This window comes from Apteryx rowi, unplaced genomic scaffold (genome assembly GCF_003343035.1).
Source record: "Apteryx rowi isolate R43461 unplaced genomic scaffold, aptRow1 scaffold_37, whole genome shotgun sequence".
Classification (NCBI taxonomy): domain Eukaryota; kingdom Metazoa; phylum Chordata; class Aves; order Apterygiformes; family Apterygidae; genus Apteryx; species Apteryx rowi.
This window is the reverse complement of record NW_020450196.1, coordinates 1830664-1856587: the sequence shown is the minus strand read 5'-3', so window position 1 is coordinate 1856587 and position 25924 is coordinate 1830664. Positions and strand designations below refer to the sequence as shown.

The following is a 25924-nucleotide window of genomic DNA, read 5'->3' as shown; positions in this document are numbered from 1 at the left end:
GTCTTGCACAACTCAACTTTGCTGGGTTACACAGAACTCCCTACATTTCATATCAGGGAACAAGCAAGGCTTTTCCAGCAATCACTGTTCTCAAAACTGAGACTGGAGAAACCATGAATTTTGAAAGAATTTTAGAAGAGACRTATTTTCTGAAGATTAATTAATTAATTTTAAAATATTTCTGAAACAATCACGTATCATCATAAGCATACTCCCAAAATATACAGGGGGAAATTAATATACTTTTAATGCAATGTAAGACTTCAATATTTTATAGAAAAAGTGTCAGGATGCCCCATTTCAGGTGAACATAAGAAACATCACCACCAATGAGAAAAATTGTCCTTGACTGAGAAGGGATAATGTTGAATGGTCAAGGACCTTCAATATATACGGAACCTGAGATCAACGAGCAAGTTCCTATATTGAGGGAGTTTCTCACCCAGCAAGAGAACTAAACCAGAGTCATAAAAATTCAAGTCTGCCATTAAATAAACACACATATACACACATACAAAATCTGTAGTTCTGGCTTTTTCCACAACTTTAGGAGTTTGCATTTTACCTATATGTCAACATTCTGAAGGGAGAGATAGCATATAGATATATATGCACCAAGTACGCAAATATATCTTCCCCACCACCACCCCTTCCCCTCTTGGTTGATTGCATTTTTTAGGTAGAAACACAGAAAAAAGATGTTCAAATGTAGAGAGTAAGTACATTTCAGTGGTAACTCAGATAAAAGATTCTGGCACTGTGAAATTCAAACTGTAGAAATTATCTTACAGAAATAAAATAAAATATATTGTTATGCTCGGGAAAAAAAAACCTCAAACCTGTAACTTCAGCAAAACCTCTGTTTCTTATTGCTTTAATTAGCAACTTTTTTAATCAAAGAATCTAGAGAACTTTCTAAAGATTGCAATGCCTTAAATTGGAAATCGAATAGACATCTTTTTCTCCTTGGTGGCTAACTTCCAGAATATTGCTGTTTTAACTACTTAAGAGATACAAAATGAAAATGATTAATTACAGCTTTTTTTGAACCTTCTTTAAATTTTGAAACAATTTCCTTTTTTTGCAAGAAGTTGAAACACCCACTTCACAGATAACGGTCTTTTCCTGAAACAGTACTTATCAAAAATGTTTGGAAAAGTCACATTTAACCCTTTACAAATAGGTAAATAACACATGCGAGTCTTTTTTTTTATTGTTCACCTTAATTTTGATTAAGTTATCTTTTATTTGATTGATGCTTTTCCTAGTAATAAAAAAGGATGGCCTTATTGAATCATAATTGACAAAGGAAAAAAAAACATGAAAATATTAGTATTTTGGAAGTTTTCTGCGGAGATACAGCCAAATAGGTTTTGTGACCACTATGTTTACTAAGATCTTAATGACAAGCATGCCTTTCCACACACCTTTAAAGGTGAACTGAAGCAAGGAAATGAAATTCTTTAGGGAATATAAGCAGTTTCCTATTCGGATATGTGCAAGAACCATCAGTTTGTTACAAACAGAGGAGAAATTACTGACTTCATTGCTTAGGTCACTTTTACTGACTTAAAATACTGTTGTCCCAAGTGACCTAAAAAACTGAGTAAAACAACAGTATGACTATATCGTACAGGGTGTTCCAAGTGATAATCATAGTTTCTTTCAACATCTAATATAAAACATAGACATTGTTTAACAAATATCACTTGCCTGACCTAGAAGATAGGACGAAGGGATAAAAGAGTCACGTCCAATTCCACATGGATCCTTGTCTCGGATTCTGGTTTTTGCACAGTTTACCTTACGAACATGATCCGAGTGACATTTCACAAATTCCTGGATAAATGTTGCTACACTCTGCCAGCAGAGAGACAGGCTGTGTCATGCACAGATCAATAATAGCACTGTGTTTCATCAGCCTCAAAATCAAAAGTGCTTCATCTGGCAAAAGCCACGGCCCTTGAGGATCTGACATATATAAACTGAATACCCTACACAGGATGTCTACTACAAAAGCTGCCAGTGTAAAGACAAGTCTGGTGTGAATGTATAGTGAATATATGTAAACATATATTTGTATATATAAAGAGGAGTTTTTAACTCTTTTTCCAAGAAGCAAGAACAAATATCACAAAGCAGCTGCTGAACAATGGAAATGAAACTATTTAAAATTTTACAATTCCTGACAGTGAAAAAAACCCTGCAGTCAAGACATTCCAATATTCAAAACCCATTAAGGAATTTATTATAAAATACAAATACATTTTAAATTGTATACAAACATATGTATTACACTGTACTACAACAGAAATAAACTATATTTAAAGCCTTATCATCAAAACCACTTTTATTAAAAAAATATACATCTGAAAATTTTTCTTTCTTCAAAGTAGATGGCTCAAGACCTTAAACCATCATATACTTTCTGTAGTTTCAGGCTCCTATTCAATATAGGCCTTCATAAGGAATCAACAGAAACTTATGTTTCTCACTGCTTACCTCATGATTATCTTAACCTTATTTCTTAGCTGCAGAGTTGAAGGGATGAATTTTGCAAGCTAAGTGGGGCAACTGCTGATTTTTTTATTGAAATTGTTGTCTATCAGAATGCCTCTTTCTCAGTTGCTGCATCACACAGTAAATTTAGCTTTATTTTCTTTTTTCCACTGAAGTTTTTACCCTTGGAAAAATAATTATTGAAAAATAAATATTCTTATTCTTTGGAATAAGAAGCCTTTAACTCTCGAGTCCTTTATCAAGAATCTGACTAAATACAGATTAATATCTCTATACCTCCATTTAAAATGAAAAGCTTTCTCCTTTAAATAAATATTTCACTACTACCTCACTACAAAAAGGTTTAATTTCCTTACCCTCAACCACACATTTGGACAAAGACATATGAAAGAAAAATCTGAAAATGCTCAATTAACATTTTCTTTCCTGAATTTTCCTTACCAAGCTATGTACTACCTAAATTGAGGAGCTTTAGTCTGCTCTCACCTCCACAATCTATGATTCCAAAGCTGTACCAGAGCAATGTAAACCTAAATTATGTGTACATTACACCACAAAGCTGTTTTTCCTTTTCTTTGCATTTCTACTGCGAAAGAGTAATTCTCTTATAATGTTCCTGCTGCATTCTGTGAAATACTCATTTCTTTTAGGTTACTCCCTTAGTTTCATCATCCATTTTCACTGTGCCATGTCTCTATATTTGTATGTCTCAACTTGTGGTGGCTTATTCCTCTGCCTCAGCCTTCTCCCCTTCATAATCTGATGTTTAAGATAATTATAACACTTCTCCTTCCCTTCAATTAGACCATTATAAAACACTGGTTTGACTTTTCTTAAATTTGTCATCCATGGTTACATCTTTTCTTCAGAGTTCCAATAAGCGCACTCYGGGTTTTCCCAGAAACGGAATACCATTGCCCAGCTGGGCTCTGTGGAGCAGTATATGTATTTTGCCCATCCATTCTTCAGATAAACAAACAAGGTGTTATTGAAGTTCATAAGATACCTTCCTGTCATTTGTACTTCTCATGAATTCAGCTCAACATCACTAAACATCTCCTCTGTCTCTGTCTCTCCATTTCTTCCATACTTCCTACAACACAGACTTCTTTTTATTCCCTTCAAAAAGACTGTGGCCACTGCTAACCACAGCAGTTAATTTCCCTGTAATTTTTCCTTTCTACAATAACTGTCCAGTACCACTGCTGTCATCTGAGATTTGATTCCCAGTCTCATCCGAAAACATGTTCTCCACCTTGTAATATTTCTCAGTTGTCATTCAGAATATTTTGTACATTATTTTATGTTATAAAGCTTCTTGTATGCACTACAATTCATCTGATTTTATGTAGAAGTAGTGGTTTTGTAGAAAGGGGACACAATGGTAGAATTAGAAGATATGAAATGGCACAAAACATTCCATTGTATGTATCTGACAAAAAGTGCGTCTTTCTCAGTTTTCTATGTCAGTTTTCAATATGAGTTGTTGTTTCAATGGCCAGTTACTGTTACTTAAAACCACGGACCTCATATCCAGTATGATTCTATCTTGTTTTAATTTTCAGATCTTGAATGTCTTGAATATCTTTTTCAGTCTTACATTGCCAGATTAAAAGAGTCTAAAAGCAAGTTTCTTTTTTCTTAGGTATTTAAACTCCAGTTACTTCTTAATCTCCTCTTTGACAACCCCAAACTGTTCTCTATAATGGCATATTTTCAAATCCTTCTCATGACTCTTCTTCAAATGCACTTTACTTCCATCAATATCTTTCCTGAGTTATGGTTATTAGAGCTGGACAGAGAGTATTCTCAGAGCAGTCAAATCAGTGCCAAAACCAAAGAAAATATACTCTCTCTATTCCTATTGAACAATCTCTAGTTTATACATTCAAGGTCTGCACTGGTGTTTTTCACTGTAGCACTGGGAATTCATGTTCAACTCATTACCTAGTAGGACTCTCATTTTTCTTCAGAGGCCCTGCTTCCCAGGAGACATCCTTTCAGCTATTTTTGTATGAACATGAACTTGAGCAAGGTATTGGTTTTCATTATGATGTAATGATTTCCTCATTAAAAACACTGTGAGGTTGTGGTGGTCTATACTTTTCAATCAACCTCTGGTGGATGATTGAAAGTTTAGAATAGCTTTCAATGACTGGAAATATCCTCTTGCACTGGCTTGATTTTTTTACATTGCCACTAATTAAAAAAAAAAATCATTGAAAGATTTTACATCTAAAACAAACAGCAAAAAGATTGTCATACATTTTCATAATATATCCAAATGAAATAGATGCACACGGTGTAAACCATTATCTTGGGGAAAAATAACATCATCATTCATGTGAGGGATCAACTAAAAAATTAATTTCATGGTATGTGAGATTATGAACCAGTGAAAATCATTAAGTGCTATTTATATGCACCAACTTAAGCAATGAATTGACACATTTAGTCTACACTGTGTAGACTGTGTTATCAGTGCTTAACTCCAGTCTGTATACTGGACTGGCTTATTCAAAATAAAGGCTTATATTCAATAAAACCAATCATGGTGGTGATCACTTTTGGAAATTAATCTCCTGTGTGCATTTTAATAGAAGTAATTGTGATGGCACAAAGACATACAACAAAAATGAGTGGATGGGCTTATAAGACTTCCAGCTACTTTCAGGTTTTAGAACAATTTTATCAATCCCATAATCCTGTTCCTTCAACTTTTATTGGGAAACTCACGTCCTCAAATCAGGAACAAAACTATATCTTACCTATTCTCCTGTAACATACATTTATCTCTTAAACCATACCAAGCACCCTGCTCCTGCAATCATATGTTTCCTATCTCCCCTTAAGAGTGAAAAATTGTATTCAGGAAGATAAAATTATTTAACAGATTAGGACAGGAGCAAAGGAACAGGAAGCAAGGTAAAACAATGCATTAGGAGAGTATAGGAGAATCAACTTCTCTCTGTTGAAAATATGAAGAAATGCAAAAATATTTCCCCAATTTACTGGGACTCTTGAAAACTTCTCATAAGAATATAATCAGGAAAACCTTTACATAGGCTTGGGAAAGAGAGAGAAGACTGCTAGGTAAAAATCCATCATGAAATGGACAATTACAAACAGATGGAGAGGATTCAAAATTTCAAGGTACAATATAGGGCTGACAGAAACACAAGGCATCTGTTTCCTGCCTTTTTGCAGCACCCATACAGAGCAGCACGAACAGGTGTTATCAYACAGCATATGAGAATACTAAATTATACGATATTAAAAAAGGTATGCAACTACTTCATCTACTGTAAATCCTTTCCTGTAACTTCAAAACAATCTCACTACGGAGGGGCCTAGCTTCTAGACTAAAACCAGCAATATTTCATTTTACCACCATGAAAGTACTTAAAATCCTAGAGGTCTTGATATTGCATTCAATTCAGATGGAAATAAGCATACGCTTAAAGTGGTTAGGTAAATCAGTTTCATAATTAATACTGGTAGTTATTAATAATGAATAATTCATGGAGGACTCCAGTGAGCAAACAGAGTACTGATACACTTGCAACCTAAAATGGTTTATATATAACAATCCACGAGAAAAACAGACTGCCTCTTGTCTACATATAAATACTTTCCCCACATTTAATGTCAGTTTTTTGGTGAGATTTGATGGTAAATAAATATTATCTCACAAAATCATAAAACATTCACTATTGTGACCCTAAACATTAATTGATAAACATTGGCTGTGCAATTCAAATGGCAGCCAGGGAACACYATGATGAGATCTTGATCTTTTAAGAAAGTCTCATGGAAGAATCCTTTCAGAGACAGGGATCCATGGGATTTTATATGACAGAACAGGTTTTAGAACCTGATCTAGCTCTACACTTCGTTTTAAATAAGTGAGCAAATCTCACTGAATTCAATGAGACCATTACTGTACTTGAATATCTATTCCCCTTTCTGGTCAAAACCCAAGAAAATATWTTTTTTTTCCTCTTCCAGCATCTCAGACAGAAGTTAGATTTGACTTTTTAGTCCAAATAGAAAACTAATATTTACATCTTTTTACATTAAAAAATCCAAGATTAAGAATTTGTATTCTTTTCATCATTTTTCTAAAATTAACAGCATAGGCAATTGTCTTTGCCTTAACTGAATCTAAACTAAAAATACTTCTAAGAAGGCACAAAGAGCTTACAAAATTGCAAAGTATTAAAATTGACAATTTTTAGAGTGATGCTAAGAGTCTTCTTAGACTTAACATGTTAACTTTAAAGCTTCCTAGAGAAAGGATGGAAATATTTGGCAGGTGTTAAGAACAGAGCTAAGAAGTGTACTAAGAAGTACATTGTAAAGCAAAGAGGAGGTACATGTAATTGGGGTTAAACAGTGAAATCTTTCCATCAAATATCACTCACAAGAAGAATTTAGCAACAAAGAGGGGACAAAAGGAAATCCTATTATAGGCACAGTTACTTGAGCTTTGTCTAGGTCCCAAATGGTATCCAACTGAGGAAAATGTGGAAAAAGAAATGCAAATGACTTCTAGTTTTTTGTCTAATAATAAGATAAGATTCACTGAACAAGGAAAGATGATTAGTCAAATCATGGGGAAGGTGAAGAAAAATAAGCTACATATCACATGAAATCCATAGACTAAAATTATAGATCAGATCTTTCAGTGTTTACTGTAATGCACATAAAAGTATATTCTATTGCTGTACTATCAGATACACTTACATATATACATACTATCACTATTTATAACCTTACAAGAACACACCAATCCTTGTGATAAACAGTGGGKTTTTTTTTTCATTTAATGTACAGGTATACTTTCTAGGATTTCTACATGCTGTGATAACATAAATAATACATCATATTAGTTGGAAATATACTCTATGATCTCCATGCAGTACCAACAATTTTTTCTTCACAATATATTTATCTAGAATTTATCCAGTCTCCAACTTAGTTCATTCTGACATGAATATAATAGAGCTCTCATAGTTCTAGTTCTTGCCAACTGTTCTCTTTAATTTATGAATGAGATTCATTTCCTRCATGCAATGTACTTCAGCTATTGTTCATCAATAATTCAACATGTCTATTGTAATTTTTCTTTAGAGATCAATAGAAATGTAAAAGGTATTTTGCTTTATTTTTATTTTGTAATGAAAGCATGGTTTCATGATAAATACATTTCACAGTGTACTTCTATTATAGGAACTGACTTAAGAATGTGGTAAGTTTTCAGTGCAGTAGACTATAAGAATAGCTATGATTTTTTTTTGAGTACACACATTTTAAAAGGGCAGTTACTTTCATGTTTGCCATTTAGCAATTCTTCATTTTATGTTCAAAATCAACTTCTCTAACAGAGTAAAAAATTGAAATTTGAGAAATGTTTTATGTCAGCAGTAATGCTGAATCAGTAGTTTATCAGAGGAAAAATTGCATAGAGATTTCCACATTTAATAACAGAAAGTTTGAACAAAAGTATTTAACTTGCTTATCACGATTCACTCTAGGCAGAATTTTGGACTGGGAATTGAAAGAGGTGAATTCTAGTCTCACAGAATCACAGAATATTGTCTATCCTCATTTCCATCCTTCGTAAGTCTGAGATCCTTGTCTGATTTTCAATTTATTAGGCTCAGCAAAACTCCGATAAAACCAAATCTCACTAATTTACGATGCATCATAATCTTTCCTTCTCAATATTGTCAATTCAACGCCCTCAAAAATTACACATAGGCTCCAGATTTTGAACTTAAATACCATAAAATTGAAGTTTGAAATACATTACAGATAATTTTTTTCCAACCTATTGCTAATGCTGTTGTTTAAGTCTGGAACATAGTGGCTAGTTCAGGAAGGATGGCCTTCTCTCAAGAATACATCAAGCGAGGGTGTGGTTTGAACTTTCAATTATCTACCGTGCTTGCAAAGAGGTCCATCTAGACATGCATTCAATATGAGAAGAAAAACATGGCATTTACATTCAAACCAGTTTTGAGAAGACTTCAGTCTCATACTGGTACACAGTTTAGTTCAATTATTAGTCAAACCTCTGCCATCTTAGACTGTACTTGTAAACTCAGGAAAGGTCAGGCAGTATTTCATCATCAGTATGTTATCACAGTTTTATCCCTTTTGGTTTACATTTTCAATTCTGCTCTATTTTTAATTAAAGTAGAATAGAATTTTTTTTTTATTTTAAAATATTTTTCAAAAAATCTTTATTTTAACTGTTGTGCCCAAACATTACAGTTCCTGCAAATTAAAAAAGATTACTGTTATTCTAAGCAGTTAGGAAAGGATAACCTGTATATTTAAAAAGGTGGGGGAGGGGTGGGGAAGGGGAAAAAGGCATTTCTCCTTCTGTTTATGGAAGCAGTTTGATAGAATTCCGTGATTTCCACTGTGTGCCAAAGGTGGATGGTTGCAAAAATGATTTTGCATTGAGATTTGACTTAGGTGTTAAATAGGATATATTTAGCTTTTTTATTATTTATTTTGATTTTTATGATGGATATAACTAAGACATTCCAGACTTAAGTTTGCTCTATAAGAATGAAAAGGGGAATTGTCGAGAAGGACAGAAACACAAATAATTTTTACTGATTTCTTTCTGCATGTATTATAATGGGAGGTCATTACAGCAACACTATTTTACTACTATTTTTACATATAGAAATCAGAATTCCTGTATATACCCCTAAATAGTAGTACTTTCTTACATAATAAATTTACTATTTATACTTAATTTTAGGTCTTCAGAATTTTAATTCTTCTAAAATATTTTATTAAATTTTATCATCCTCATATTCTGTATGTATGATTATTTCCATCTGATAGCCATCATGAAAAACATCTTTTTATGTTACTGTGGAAAAAAAAAAAACTACATAATTTAGAAAAGATGACACTGAAGGCTTAGGTTTCCTTGTGAACTTAATAAAGAAAAGCTGAAATGTTTCAGAGCGTTCATAGATTTCTGTGCAGTAAGATACAAAAAGATATAACCAGGATATATGTAAAAGCGATTTGGGACAAAACAATATCTAACTGGACAATGATTCCAAAAAAAAAAAAAAATTAAGAAAGCGCTTACACATTTCCTTAAGACAAAACTGAACAAGAAGTTCCAAAAGCATTTTTTACCTACTGCAGCAGAATTAAAACCAATTTGTAGTTTATAGTTTCAAGAATATTCCTCAAATATCCTTTAAGACAAACACAAACATGAAAAAATGTCATGCAAACAGCAATACATCTTTAAAATAATTTAATGGAAAGGTATAAATATTTAAAAATCTCTTTATGAAAACCAGAGTCAAAGTGAGATCTTGGTGTAAATGACACTGTTAGAGTCAATAATTTACAATGCATATGAATTCATCATCAGTCTCTTTGCTTCCCTGCAATCAAATATTGCTAAATTGATTGTGATATTCATATCTGGGTACCATAAGAGCAGCAAAGCTCTGGGGCTGAATTTGCAGATGCAGCCCTGAATTCTAAGCTGTTTTCTGATAGATTGGGCAGTTTAAAATAGCCAAAAGAATACGTGGAGAAAGTTAAAAACACAGACAAACTCTTTAAAGAATAAGAGGCCTTCTGTAGCCATTTTCTGTTTTCCTTTTTATGCTTACCCCTTCCTATGCTTGAGATAATCCACCAAATCAACATACCTTTGAGAGCAAACTTTATTTAAAAGGCACAGCAAGAGCCCAGGAAAAAAAGTTCCTCTAAAAAGCAAAGAAAACAGAAAACTGAATGGTTAAAGTAAAGTTTGGAGACATTTCTAAAATTCTATAAATGCTATCACAGAAAATCCCTAGGCTGAGCAACAGCTACACTGTGCAGCAGCTTAAAAAAAAAGATCCACTCCCCAACGCAACAAAAAACTAGTTACAAATTTGCACAAAAATTTGCAAATTTGCATCTGAAAAACTTTATTTAAACCTTCACATTATCCTCCCTGAAGGATCTGTTTGTAGTTGACTGGTTGGTTTATTCCCATTCTCTGAGATCCAGGTTTCCTGCTGAGGCAGACTTTACATAGGCACTTCACAAACAGTACGCTGCAGATTCCTAATGAGATCTGTTAAGAAATGCAGCTCTTCCTGTGGCATCGCATTAGAAACACTGAAGAACTGATGCAAAAGATCCTATGGTACTTTTGAGCAGCGGACTTATAAGTGAACATGGCATTAAAAAGATAAACACTACTGTCTTAAACTGCAATATCATTTTCTTTTTTTATTCAATATATTTCTTCTGTATTCAGTATACTTTATCTGAACTTTTGCAGCAAGAACAGTACCTACTGCACAAAACTAATTATCATTACTCGGCCAAACGCAATAAATACACTCCTACGAGCAGCCACCCAGTGATAGAAATTAGTAAAGGGGGGAATAAATCTTAGAAAAAAGTTTTCCTGAATTTTTTCAATAAATTGCTGTCTGACATTTTTCTAAGAAACTACGGAAATACTAAATCCCTTCGCTTCTACATTAAGTATCAACTCCAGCTGTGATTTCTACACACTGATTGCAAAATGTAACTACTGTACTTCTGAACAGACGGTCTTGACTCAGTGTTGATGTGAATCCTTGGAGAATGTAAGCTTTGATTCTCACATGTGCAGTCACTTTACAGTCATTTTGCAAAAATATGCACAGAATTGCTTTTGCAGGAACAAAATAAAGCAAGAAATCTACATTTCTACAATGAGTTTATAAAGACCACAGAAAAAGAACTTAAAATCCAGCATTCCTAATTCCTACATTGGGCAGACAAATATATACATACAGATACATATATATGACAGACATATACATATATGCATATACATATAGCTGAATCTTCAATAAAAACACATGAAAATATATAGGTATATATAATTTGAAAAATCAACAGATGCCAGCCAATCCTTAGTTTGCATGAACTGTAAAGTCTGGTTCAAAATGAACATCTGGAAGATTTAAATCTCAAATACAGAGTCGATCTTCTAGCATTAGATTCCTTGGGGATTATAATGAAGGACTGACTGTGCAAATATCTGCCCTTCTCTGCTGAAGGATTTATTTCTTTATCTAAATTCAGGCAATACAACTGTGTTGTCCAAGCCCATGRTGTTACTGTTTCACAGTTGCTAGAAAACCACACATAACTTAGCCCAGCACTGTGAATTTGTTCTTAATATAAGACTACTCAGGACCATTATGATTAAATATGTAAGTTTATATTTTGGTGTTCATGAAGTTGACACTGTTAAAGAGCTTCATTCTCCCTGAATCTAGATATTGTCTCAATCTTCTACTTTTCCATGTTTTTTTCCCTTGTTTTTTCCCCTATCCATGCAAGAAAATTCCAGAATCTAAAGTAACAGAAGCATTGAGAGGAAACAATGAGAACATAGTGATACTCTTGCTAGTGAAAAAAATGTTTTTTAAAATGTCGTTTCCCTTGCAATATCTTAAAACTTCCCTTCTAGTTAATATTTCTTATAACACTAAAAAAAAAAAAGTGCGCTTTACAGTGATTTGATCTTTCTGAGCCATGGTTCTCCCTCTAAAATGTGCATGTACCCTGCAGTGACTGTGGAGGTTCTTTCCCTCCTTAATTTTCACTTGGCAAGTAGCCCAAGCCTCTGCTTAAAATTTCCCACTTGGTAGCACTAGTATGGCACCTGAAGAGTAATTAGTTGTAAGAAAGGGAATTTGAATTGGTTGCTGAGAAGGAAAAAAATGTGCATGCCTAATACAGATTTTTCCTTGAGTACCTGCAACACCATTTATTTATTTTTGCTTAGAATGCACCACCCTTTAAATAGACCAGTGACTAAACAATCTTTTTTTTTCTTTTTACTTTTCAGAAAAAAATGAGTGAAAGAAAACTGGTTTAGTTTTGAGACCATAGTATTTTACTTTTGAGTCAGTCTTTTATATTATAGCAGCAACTATCTTGATATAAATATTGCCTTTTTTGTCTTTTTTTTCTTAAACACTGTTTTGTGATAATCGGCCTTTTCATTTTAGTTTTCACATTGCTTTCCTACAGACACCTAAGGTTTAGCCTTCTAGGAAAGCAAGTCATGAAGAAGTCTGAGAAAGCAGAATATTTTACTTAAATTACATATATAACTGTCTGTGAAGTTTATACTGTGTATGAAACTTTACATTATGATACTGTTCATGAAATAGGGAGATCTCCTTTGGTTCCAATGACCTTGCAAACTCCTTTTGAACAATTCATTAAGTTTATAATATAGTTACGCAAAATGAGTAACAGAAATGAGGTTTTCCCTTCTCTAGAAATCAGCAGTTCCCCAGCCCTAAGAAAGTGAGAAGTGCTGCTCCTGATACTGCTTCTGCCTTCTGTGCAATGAAGGAAATGCAGAGAACTTTGAGGAGGAGGGGATTTGATTTCTTTTTTAATGTCTGCCTCCTTCCAGCAAGTCCATCTGTTGTAGCACTATAATTCTGGAAGCAGGATGTGTGTGTGACCAACAGGAGACACTTACTGCAAAAGTGTTTGTTGATTCAGCTCTATAAAGGGCAGGCCAGTCACTACAGTATGAATAGAAAAGAATTCCAGCTGAGGAGCTGCATATAGATTAACACACACAGAGACAAAAAATAATATATATATATATATGTATATTATATATATTTTATATATATATATATATATATATATATCTCAACATGAAGGGGGAAAACAGAAAGAAACAGTACAGGAAAGGAATAAATAGGGACAAAGACTAAGGTAAAGAAGGAAGCTAGCATTTTTGGAGTAGTTAACCTAATACTTTGGTGGTCTCTAGTTTCACAGATTTTTTTTCTAGCTTTCCACCTGGACAGAGAAAGCTGGGATTAAATAGATATGGTTTGAGAGACCTTTGGAAGAAAACTCCAGTTGCCTTGAGCATTCCACTCTTGGAGGCAGTTGGTTTCTCCAAAAGTGGCTGCTGTTCACAAAGAATGGATGCTAGGTCATGTGGATTGAGCAGATTCCCAGGAAAGCTATCAGAGATTCAACCAACCACAGTCTGAAGGTAAAACTTTCCTCCTTCATTTGAATGCGATTAAAATTTCAGTGTGAAAATCACTTTTTTTCAGAGGATTAATGAATTGGGATGATACAATAGTAAATCAAGCCTCCCTTAATTATCATTTATAGATAATAACTGGTTCAGAATCTCATATAGAACATGCTTATATATAGCATTTCATAATTTTGATCATAACACGGTAAGAGACAAAACAAAAAAAACCCCTCAACCTTATCATAATTCCATAGAATTACAGCAGAAATTAACCTGAACATCATAAGACACCGTAATGAAAAGTACCTTACCTGTATGGTCTGTTTACAAGTTTGAAGTCTTTGGTCAGCCAAATGTAGCTGAGCTGTTAGTTTTTCATTGGCTTCTTTAAATTCTTTCGAAGAAGATACTGCTGTCTTTTTTTCATTCTGTAGAACAGCTATCTGCTGCTGCAATGACTTAATTCTTTCCCGCAATAGAGTAGCAGAGTAGCCTGGTTTCTGGACTATATTTCTCCTTTTTTCTCTGTTCACTAAGCATAAAATGGCATGTTTTTAAACTAACAGATCATCATGAATAGGATTACTTTTAAATTTTATTTTGGCCCTTCAGAACACTGTTCTAGCCTCTGAAATATTTTTGTAGAATATCATATTAATACTTCTCAGTAAGCAAACTAGTAAATTAAATCAATTCATCTATAAATGCTTGGTGTTGTTCTTTTTCTAAGTACCAGCACTGCAAACTCAACACAGATTTGTAATGTGGCCCAAGTTTCTAGCTGGTTACCAGAAATAAAGATTTCAGTGTCTTGTGAACAGATTTTTTTAAGGTCTAAGCCAAAACCTAGATTATTTTGTCCAGTGGCTGTGTTTGCAACAAAGGGCAAACAAGAACAAAAAGGACGGAAAAGCCTAATTTTAGTCAGCAAATTCAACAGACCGGACTTAATAAAAACAGAATATACCTTAACAGAGTGAAAAGATGTTGTCTGACAGTCACTTTTTGTATAACAATTTCACTTTAAAATAAAAAGCTAGATATTTGAAAATTTGTCCATGCAAATTTTAAAATTTTGACAGGCAAATCCTGCAACAACAAATAACTGGGTTTGTGCAGAATCATGGCACATGTGCTGGAAAATCAGGCAGGAATGATTTGTCAATCTTTATGGACTTGCCCAAAATACGTAATATTCCTACCTTTATTTAGAACTGATGGATGAGCTGTTATGAGACAGTAGATCTTCTTTCTTTTGGAATGCAACTTTTCTAGGTCCTTATTTTGTGAATGGCCCTAAATAAAAAATGAAAGCATGAAGCTTAGCTTTTCTATGACACACCAAACACAAAACTCTGAAGTTTCCCACTTTGACCTGAAGCATCAAAAATTACTCCCAGAAATGCACAAAATTCTATTGAATTATAATTTGAAAAGCAGTTCTACAACACCAGACTGTGAAGAGTACAAATTTCTGCCTTTCCCATCAAATGTATGAGAAACAAACAGCCACAGGTGCATCATAACCCTGGGAAACAACACTTCCCAAAGGACTGCAACTGAGAAATAGTCAGTCATTAATGTCTGCATCTCTTTTTAAATAGAGGATGAATTTATTATTAGGAAAAAGATTATGTGTACTCCTTGAAGGGCTACAATACCCTATTTTTCAAGTTATTTCAGTAAAAAACAGAATAGTGATTATTTCCTAAAGAGGAAGATCAGTTTACACACTAAGTCTTACCTGGAAGAATAATGAATATACATATGAACATACAAATATAATCTCTGTGTTTATACCGAGTTTAACAAAAATCAGCTGCATGCATTTTAAACTATCTGTCTCCTTTTGAAAAATCTGCTGTTCCCAGAATCTATCAAATGTTCCGTTGACAGAAACAGAGGCTTAAGAACAATGCTGCTTGTAATCTGTAAAACGAAAATGGCTCCAAAAATGAAAGTAGTAGTTCCCTGGCTCTTAAATCCTAGTGTATTTTGAAATGTTTCTGTTCTGGAATTCTCCACAGTTCAACTATTTTTTAAAGTCTTCAGTTTCTAATTTCTATGTTGATAACATATTACATATTTCTGGAAATATAACTAAAATAGTTACCATCAATTTTAATGGTGATCGGTTATCTATTAACTGCACTTTTGGGACAAGCTATTGACATTCTAAGATAGCTTAGCCAAGAATTATCGGTTTGTAAAATCACCACACAATCTGAAGAACAGGGAAAGTGGAAATGCTAGAAGAAAATGAAACGTAACTGCGAGTTCTTCAGACTAAAATCAAAGCAAAGGAAAAATAAATGAAGTCAAGCTCCTGCAGGTCTGTCTCCTTAGAGAAGGGCTCTTAATCAGTTATGTTTTTTGCTCCATCATTAACACAAACACAGAAACCAGTACTAGTTCCCTACCAGTACGGTCAGAGGACCCTACAAAAACTGAAGGTGTATATCTGGATGACCAATGCTGGTTATCCGTGCCATTTTTGTTGAGATGGTGATAATATATTACAGAGAATGGCATTCTCTGATGATGATGAGTAAACCATCCATGACTGTAATTAACAGAAGATCTCCATTCTAGGTAACAGCTCTAAAGAAAATATAAGTGTTAAGAGAAACAGTGCCAATAACGCTGCTGATACTACATATTGGTATTAACTTCATATGGTGCAAAACTAAGGAAGTCCTTGTGCCCATGAATGATCTCATCTCCAACCCTAGATGTTGCTCAGGACTTAGTAGGTTGCACTTTAAGGGCTTCTCTGGCCTATCTTTATATAAGAATACCATTCCTCAATTGGAGTGTCCCCCTCGGGAGGAACTGGAGATTTTTGGTAATAGTGGTACTATTCACAGCATTAGTGAAGCCAGCTTCAACACAGGGAATGCCAAGAACAGTCAATGCTAAATCTTTTTGCATTGCCATCTTCCACACTCCTGCCACAAGCCTTGTTTTCAAGTGCTTTTTCTGCAACAGGGGACTTCCACTGAAGCATATTTAGCTGCTTAAGGCAGCTTGTGATGCTTCTTTTGGATACTGCAAATCCTCCAGTCTGTTACATAATATAAATGTATCAGCATATACCTGTATCTGTCTTTTCCAATACGAACAGACCAAATCCCCACACAGTGTAATGCAAGCAAACTGAAGAGGGCCTGGCCATGTAGGTACTAGCAGGCAAGAGAGACTAGAGTCTCCAAGATGCTCTGCCATTTATATCCTCATTGAGGAGTGGAAGGAGACAATATGAGTAGCACATGATATTAGTCTCGCATATACTATTGCACCTGCTCCTACAGTCTATTCTACACCCACAAATGGTTGCAGATCTTTCCTTTTTTCAGCTATTCAGAAGAACAGACCTTTAGATAGGAAACACAAAAAATATTTTATAAGACCAGAGAGGTTTTATTTACTTTTAAATTTTGGAGAATGACTAAGAAAATATAATCTGTTTTCAAGCTTTTTATTATATCACAGTATATAATTTACTGCTGTTTGAAAACTAGTTGCAAATTCTATTAGACAATGTTTCAGTATTCTGTTTTTCAAATTGAGAAATATCAATATCTTCTTACATTCTAAATTCCATGTTTTAAACTAATTTATTTGGGCAAACAGCAGGGGAGGTGTATTAGACACTCTTCACAACTCCAAAAATGTGTCATCTGTTATAGATTGTATGGAGCCTTTCAAGATCTGGGAAACAATCAGCTGGCCCTGTTCTGTGAGAGAACAGCATATAGATACTAAGAGTGGGTCAAGGGGTTCAATTCCTAGACAATGAATGTAAATGGTGTTACTGCCCTAAAGAAGCTGACAGCACACTTTTCTCTAGACAAAATCTCTTGGACAGAACTGGAGCCAAAAGCACCTTTCCAAGGTGGGGACAATTCTCTGCTCACACCAAATGAACTGAAAAGTGTTGATGCTTGATTCATGAGTGCAGGATTTTGCTGGAGGGGAGGAGGGGATGTTGCTGTTCTTTTGTTATGAGCTAGGTCACCCTGTTCTTTTTGTCTTATCTGATTGAGAGAGAGTTTAATGTGGTGGCTATGGCATTCTTTGTTTGGATTGGGAGACAGCAGGACTAGTTTACAGCAGCTTTATTTTTTTAATTAACTTTTGCACTCCTCGTACTCCCTCCAAATACTTTTGCAACCAAACTGTTCAGGAAATTTTTAAATGATAATGAAACTCTATATCTGAAAAGTATCTGAAAGCACAAGATTTTATTTTCAGATGACAATGAGAGTCAAATTCAGTGAGAGGGTAATAGCAGTCAACATATTAACTATTAAACTTCAATCCTCTGCACAACAGAACAAAACAAGTTACAATATACCTTTTTATTACACCGCTGGCTTTTGCCTTTTAAACAAGCCAGGTTACAAGACATTTGATTTTCTTGCACTTGCTTTTTTTCCTGTTGTTTACTTCTGTCTGCCAGTGGATCAATGTTTTCCATTGTTTCCATAATCACTGTTCCCAAACATTCAGAAGTTGGTATTTCAGAGTCACTAAAACAGCACATTTGGGAAAACAAAACAAAACAAAGCTAAAAGTCAGTGATCACAGTTAAAAGTTTCAAACAGTCAGTAAGTGAGCAGGCAGAAAATACCACAAGCAGCAGAATAAAGGGAACTATTTTAACAGAAAACTAATATAAAACCCGAGAAGTATTCATTTGGCTCATTCAATAGGTATTTACAAATACGATAAAAGGGGAAATCTCAAACTGTCTTATCAAATTTGAACGGAGTTACAGTATGCACTGCCTGCAGTTCTGAGATGTTACCTACCTTCAAAGGACAAAGCTTTTGTTACAGTCTACAAGAAGTGACATATTTGAAAAGCTTCTTGATACTACTTCTATAGTCTGCGAATAGCTCGCAAATATATACCAAGTTTCCTTGTTACTTCACTTTGACCTGTGCTAATAAATAAACAAATGCACAGTATTTCATTGAATAACATTTTGTTTTAATTGAACTTTATTTGTGGTGTTGACTGGGACAACCTTGCAAATTACACCTCAGTGAAATCTCTATCTAGCCACTCTTTGGAGATCTCCTAGCTTCTGAAAGCTTGGCATTCCTTCTATCGAAATTGCCTGACATCTGAAGGAACTTGTCCTAAAATGTACGTTCTACTTTAACGTCTTCCTTAAACTGGCTATCTGATGATGAACAAGCAATGTGCTCTTAACTTCCAGGATTTCTCTGCCTTGCTCACAGATTTTTTTTTTTCCTGATATTCAGTGCAGTCTCTGAAAACAGGCCTTGGACCTGTGATAGGTGATAATTTGTTACATCAACTCGTGAAGTGATTTTACCATGAAACTAGGCACTAAGTACGGGCTATCAACTCGTGAAGTGATTTTACCATGAAACTAGGCACTAAGTACGGGCTATCAACTCGTGAAGTGATTTTACCATGAAACTAGGTGCTAAGTACGGGCTATCACCACAATGACTGTACTGAGCCAGCAGAGCGATATTGCATTGTGAAATGTATGCGCGCGACCTGAAGGGCACCACGCACAACGCAGAGGAAGACCCCAGCTTTCATCCCGACCCCCYCCAGCAACAGCCGGCGCAACCACAGAAGTTACAGGCATATAAGGGGACTGTGAGCGGGGGATTGCGCGCGCCGTTGGTGGAGCAGGAGACTCCCCGGCCGCCCAGCGCTGTTTTGCTTACTTGTGACTTGCTCAATTATTCTATTAAATTGGAATTTATGCAACCTGGCCCGAGTGGTTGTCAATTTGTCGCGTTTACCTATAACAGACCCATGTTCCATACCAGCAATGATTACTCACCATCATTTTTGCAGCCAGAGCAAAGAAGGTGAGAATCTCTTTGAGGAATCCCTTGACAGAAGATACTTTTGATTCATTACTTTTTAAACCAAAACACTTAAAAAGGCACGACTGAGTTCAGTAACGTTGCACCATCATAAAAATCAACAGGTTAGCCGTGAAGGCGCCTTAACCAAAGAAATGGCCTCAAACTGCAGAGGAGAGCTAAACAGGAACATGTTTATGCTTTCCAAAACCTGTCCTGGTACATTGGTACGTCTTACTGATTCAGGAAGAACAGAAAGCAATGTAATGTTTTCAAGGTCCTACAGTAGCACAGAGAGATTTCTAATCATGTGCATGTTTCTCTCATCTGAATGCTTTCAAGGAATTTTCTTTTATCTAGAAAATGAGAGGCTTGAACCCAGGAACTCAGAGCCAGCTACTAGTGATAAAGAATCGTATTTATGAATAAGGAGAAGAGGAAACTAAATGAACTAATTTTCCTAACTGCTGAGAATGACTCCTTGAAATACCGCCTTCAAAAATGTTTCACTCTCATTATAAGAATTTCCTAACCTGAAAATGGCACAATTATCACAAGTAATGTCTATGGCTAGCCACAACAGTTGAAGCCATACAGATACTTTTCACTTCATTTTGAACTCGACTCGAAATGACAGCTTATTTGTTTAAATTTATTCTTAAAAAGCGAAACACAGCAAATTAAACAAAAAGCTAAGTGAAACAGAAGAATACCTATCTGTAAAATTAGATCTGCCATATTAAATAAAACAGAAAAGTGAACAAAATTGATATTACTGATAGCAACCAATAAATTACTTGGTACTTAAAAACTGTTTTCTCTCTCAAGGTATTTTGCACAGGAGCTCCATATTCTTAGCCCCCCATTTTGCATGGGGAGAAGTAGTGAAACTAAGTGATTTGCACCATATGACAGAAAAATTCAGTGTGAAGCCTGCAAAGAAGATTCAGTTTTCTTTAGTCTTTGTCAGCTTCTCTATTTTGTAGGTAGATATAAGCTTGAGAAATTGCTTCTCATGTCTCTTAGGGCAAAGTATTGAAAAACAAGCTGTGACACCCATCCGCCTAGCAGCTTACTACTGCCTCCTCAAGCATGTGGATGCACAGAAGTAGACGCAAAAATTCTAAACATTTATGAAAATTGCCAGTGCTATTTTCTGAGGGCCTTGTGACTCATGACTGGGATTCTATGCAGTACAAATTACCTTTAAAGAACTAATTTTTAACCATCATTCAATTAAAGTTAGTACAATGACTGTGCATAAAACATACATGAAATAATTAGCGTGGATGGTTCTTAATTTAAAGGATGTTAAACAGCTTGTAGACATCTGCTAGCAAGCTGAAATGGGTCATTCAAAATTTATCTAACTAAATTAAGGGGAAAAAATGTTTCTCCTCCCGGGTCGGCATGTCACAAGATAACTAAACTGACTTAGTAGGCTTGCCTGGGAATCCTTAACTGTCAGTGGTGAATATGCAAAGGGCCAGCAAATTAAATCAACCTGCCAAACTGTCAATTTCAAGCCTCATGACTGCATGAAAATAGCATCACTGGAAGAAATCAAGCATTGCCTTCTTTTGGGTTTCCTGGCACCTATTCAAATACTCATGCAGTTGTGGCTAATTTTGCATGCAAATTTCAGTCAATAAGCTCAGAACAAGACCTCCCAAGATATTTCAAAGGATCTGACAGTATTTTTTTTGAATACCAAATCAACAGTAGTTGAAATTCAATCTCCATTTGCTAGTGCTTTACATATGCACAGTGTCCCCTCTACAGAGCTAAGTTAATGAGAGCCGTACCTGCTTTCACTCATATCCTCCCAGCCGTCCTTACTGAAGTTCTCAAATACATTACTCATAACCTTGATGGACTGTTTGAGAAAAGCTCCATGATGTCCCAAAGAGCTCTTTTTCTTGGTTGTTTTTAATTTAACCTTGCTGCCTGTTATCTTGCAATTACATTGCCCACAGGTTGCCAGTGCTTTGGCTTCATCCAACAAACACTTTAGTTCCTGCACTTGACTCATCAAATCTTCATTTTCATTTCTCAACCTGTTAGCTTCTGCCACTTGCCTCTTCAAAAAGGCAACTTCTCTTTCCTGCTCATCAATCACTAACTGAAGTTCTGCTTTGTCTTTTTTTGTTTCGCAAATTCTCTTATGCAGCTTTTCCAGCTCTCTTTCTCTCAGGTCTGCATCTTCTTTTTGCACTTTTAAAGATGCTTTCAAATCATTTTTGTCCTTCAGTAACTCTTTATTTACTTCTTTCAGTTTCTTTAATTCCCCTCCAATGCCTTTGAATCTTCTTTCCAGTTGATGTACCTAACAAAAATAAAGTTAGCCTATTTTAGCCTATCCATTAGAAAGAAAAAAAATCAAAACTACATTTTAAAATGTATTTATTATATGAAAATAATATTACATTAAGCACAAGGACAAAAGCAATCTAAAGTCCTTAATTTAAAAATAATTCTAACACAGTGCAGATGAATACATTTCAACTGCAATAATACAGCTGTTAAACAAAGGGCAGATGGTGAAAGAAGTTAAAATTCCAGGCAAAGTGACATAGAAGTTTAAGTATGCTAATGAACCTTCCTGATGTATCTTGAGCTCATTACTGATTTGGTTATACATACTAATTCTATTTAAAAAAACATTTTCAGAAGGAAGACTATTTTGAAATACAGACAATTTTGTCCTAGCTATCTAAATCAACAAGTTCTTTCACGTTTTAAATACACAAATTAAATCTTAATTTGATCTTCCAAAAAAAAAAAAAAGAGACACCAGAAGCTCAGCAACTAAAGAATATGAAGACTTAATCTTTTTTCTATTCATAAAAAGGGCAAATTTTTCCCATCTCAGCACAACCTCTATACAAGCTTACCCAATAGAGTCTGAAGAAGCATATTCTACCTACATCAGCTGACTATGCTTTTTTTCTGATGTTCCTTGCAGTTTACACATACTGGAGGCCATGAACAATAAACTGATTCTGAATGTTCTTCAGGAACACGTGATCAAAGTTACAACTAAACCCCATAATTTTGAGAAATAAGAGGTAATTTTAATTTTAGCAGACCCTAAAACAAACAATTATACTGTGAGATTATTCCAGGAGCTTTCAAGGCCATTAGCATGAGTTCTGTGCTCAATCATTTAGACATTTTGAAGAAATATTTTTGGTTGTCTCTGTGCCAGCTCCATTCCCACTCTTTCACTGCACGAAGTGAAAAGGTCTTGGGATTTTTCAAGGGGTGGGAAGGAACAACTATTTTTCAAGCAGCTACAGGAGAATGTATGAGGCCAACTTTAATTACTTATCTTGTACAATACTGGCCAATCCTATCCCTTTGCAGCAATGCAAAAACACCCCAGCTTTGACAGTGAAAACATAGTATTTCTCAAGAAATGCTATGCTTATTTCCAAGGATTTTTTGCTACTGCATATAAATTGTTTTAAAACTTATGGAATGATTTATAAAGTGGGTACTATGGATTTGAGTCAGTTAAATGAGAGGTCTTCACATAGAGAAGAATTAGGGCAAGAGCTGCTCATATTTCTTCATATACATTTGTGAAGGAGTTTGACAGCAGACCTTTAATACGCATGCTTATCCATTGCTATCTTCCTTGAGGGAAATTCACAGCACTCTCACAGTGAAGAGAGGTTGTCTTATGGCTACACAAACTTAGTGGGTGAAATCAGGAAGAAAAGGGATTTTGCTAAATACTTCAGTGAAACCGAGATTCATGATTAAAATAATAGTTAGTACTTTCCTCCCTGTTGATAAAGACTTAGACCAGTATCATTTTTTTAGCAACCCTTATAAACTGAGATTCTGTTCCTATTTCTTAGTTCTTTAAAGCAACCTTTTGCATTTGCTAGTACTTAAAGTCATTTATGACAGTTGGAAGGAAACAAACAATGAATAGCTTCTACACCTATCTCTAAGGTACCATCATAACTCTGTATATCCACAGAGATAAAAATTATGTAGTACCTGGCAAACAAAATTATGGTTCTGAAATATAGATGATAACCAAGTGTAAACTGTGTGACATTTCAGATGGTAGTATTCAAATTATTTCAATTACTCACTCTACCTCAAGATAAATGAATGTGAGCATTTCCTATTCTGTGTGTTATTATTTTAACATGATGTTTGTCATTCAGTAATAACGAGATGACAGCCTTCATTGCCTGACCATATGGCAAGTGTTAGAAGTATATGCAATCACATCATCTGTTGTAAATTACCGTACTTCCTACAAGTTAATTCACAAATACAAAATAGACATACCCAAACTGACATTCAAAGTTATAGATTTGTGTTTATTCAATTTAAGCATGCCTTTAAAGAATTATAAGTAATTAACACAAACATTGTTTAGCAAAATGACAAACAAAAGGTCTAACACTGTTTGAAGGATGTCTTTTCTTTGTAGCAAACAAACATATGGCAAAATACAAGTGAGCCCTCTTAAGTGAACACCTGTTAAAATACTAAACTACTTGTGTATAATACAAATATCTATACAAACAGCAACTAGTTAAGAACACCTTGTTACTGTAGGAAGTAAAACATGTAGAATGTTGTGCAGTAAAGATTAAATACACATCATATTTGCTAAGCTAAAGTACACAAAATGCATACTGTACTATTTTGTGAAAAAATGACAAACCCACATACGTAAAAATGTTTGAATGTACAATGTTGTTCTAAAATTTAAATATAATAAGTAAATTTATCACTATTATGCATCAATTCTATTTTGTAGCAAAATATCCGTGGAGATTAACTCCTGATATCATGTAAAGTTAAATAMTCAGCAAAAGAAATGAATATTTCTGAACTTAGAAGTGGTAAATGCTAACCATATGCTGCTCTTAATTTAGATAATTTGTTAGTTTTTGACACTTTATCTCTAAACATACTATTAATTTACTCCGACATTAACCATGTTTGTCCCATGATGAATCCACAGCTACTGCACTATAATTGATTTTTGACACAATTTTGAAAATCCATATTTTTGAATTATGAAAGGAAAATCACGGCTTAGATTCATGAGCACTGACTTGTATATATGACTCATGTTAAAATTCAGATTAACTTGCTGGAGTTGATATCTTACCTTCTGTAMTGTCTGATCCGAAATTTCTTTTGCATTCTTCTTTGGAGTACTGTTCTTGACCCCATCATCTTCACTAATTTTAAAAAGTAGCTCTATTAGACAATAACACACTTCTATCAGAGAATAAATAATATTTTGTGATAGCTACTATTTCAATAAAACAATACTTAGACATCTTAAGGAAATGCATTCTTTACTTTCTCAATTATTTAGACTGTGGTCTATTTTCTTGTCAAGCCTTTTGGTCAGTTTCTAAAGAGTGACCTCTTTTCAAAGTCTTCTGTCACATAATTATGAATCTTTGTAGCATCACAGTATGTTTTTTTTGGAGTACAAGCTTTTCAAAGGCACAATAGATCTGCAGGTTAAAGATGCTGTACTTTCATTCCCATTTTTATTCTTTTATAGACTATTCCCTCTATGCCTTAAAAGCAGAATTCATTGCCTTTTTATCTACACAGTCACTACAAGTTTTGTTCTCTAGGTCTTGTCCCCTGCTAGGAGGATCAGAGTGATTGGTGAACAAAGCAAACAGTAACAGAACTAGGATGGATGAAAACTTTAAACCCCCTTTTTTGTTAAGTGAAAGATCATGTACTTCACCAGATAAATGACACAAATCATTCCATTGTACTGTTGTGAATTCATAACAGTTAGAAATTGATAAAACTAATGAGTGTGAACACGACTCTAAGCACCACTATGCACTTTAGGCACTAAAAATCTCACACAGAAGACAAGTTAAAAATTTGGTCTATTCATAGAAAAGGATGCTAACAAAAGATTTAGCAGTAATACTAAATCAGGTAAATCAAAAGTAAAATATATTGTATTCAGATTTGAACTGAGAGCTTGGCATTCACAAACTACCCACTATTCAGAGAAAAGAGCAATTACAAACCTCAGAATGTCTTTTTATTAAATTTGAAGTGCTATGTTCAAGAACAAAAACACACAACACTAGAAACACCAAATATTCACTTTTCTCCCCCTTCTGCCCCCCCAATTAACTAAAAGAATTAATCTTAAGGGATAAACATCTGTGTTACATGATGAAGCTCTGTTTTAGAAGTATCATTTCAAACTATGAGATGACACTGCAGGTCACTTAAAAACTTTTGATTTATAAACAAAGCAAGTGTAGAAGAAAACAGTGTTACTCTCTGTAGATTCACAATCCTCTTGATATAAACAGTGACTAACAAGTTTGTTAGAGTGAATTAGACCTTTCTTTTGTCTTTGGAACATGTCATGGCCAATTAATACTTCTGTATTCATGAAATAAATGGAACACTATTCTAAAGATAATAAAAGCTGAAAAAGGTAAAACTA

General features: G+C 34.5%; 1 protein-coding gene across 1 annotated transcript in view; it reads right to left on the bottom strand.

The window, feature by feature from the left end:
* The window catches only part of CNTLN (centlein), a 201423-nt gene that overhangs the window by 43277 nt on the left and 132222 nt on the right, over positions 1-25924 (bottom strand). Inside the window, exons 15-19 of the mRNA XM_026073572.1 lie at positions 24593-24684; positions 21252-21772; positions 17946-18120; positions 14791-14884; positions 13900-14120 (exon numbers count right to left, since the gene is read on the bottom strand). Coding sequence (XP_025929357.1) covers positions 13900-14120; positions 14791-14884; positions 17946-18120; positions 21252-21772; positions 24593-24684 — 1103 coding nt within the window. The remainder of the gene's footprint in view (positions 1-13899; positions 14121-14790; positions 14885-17945; positions 18121-21251; positions 21773-24592; positions 24685-25924) is intronic.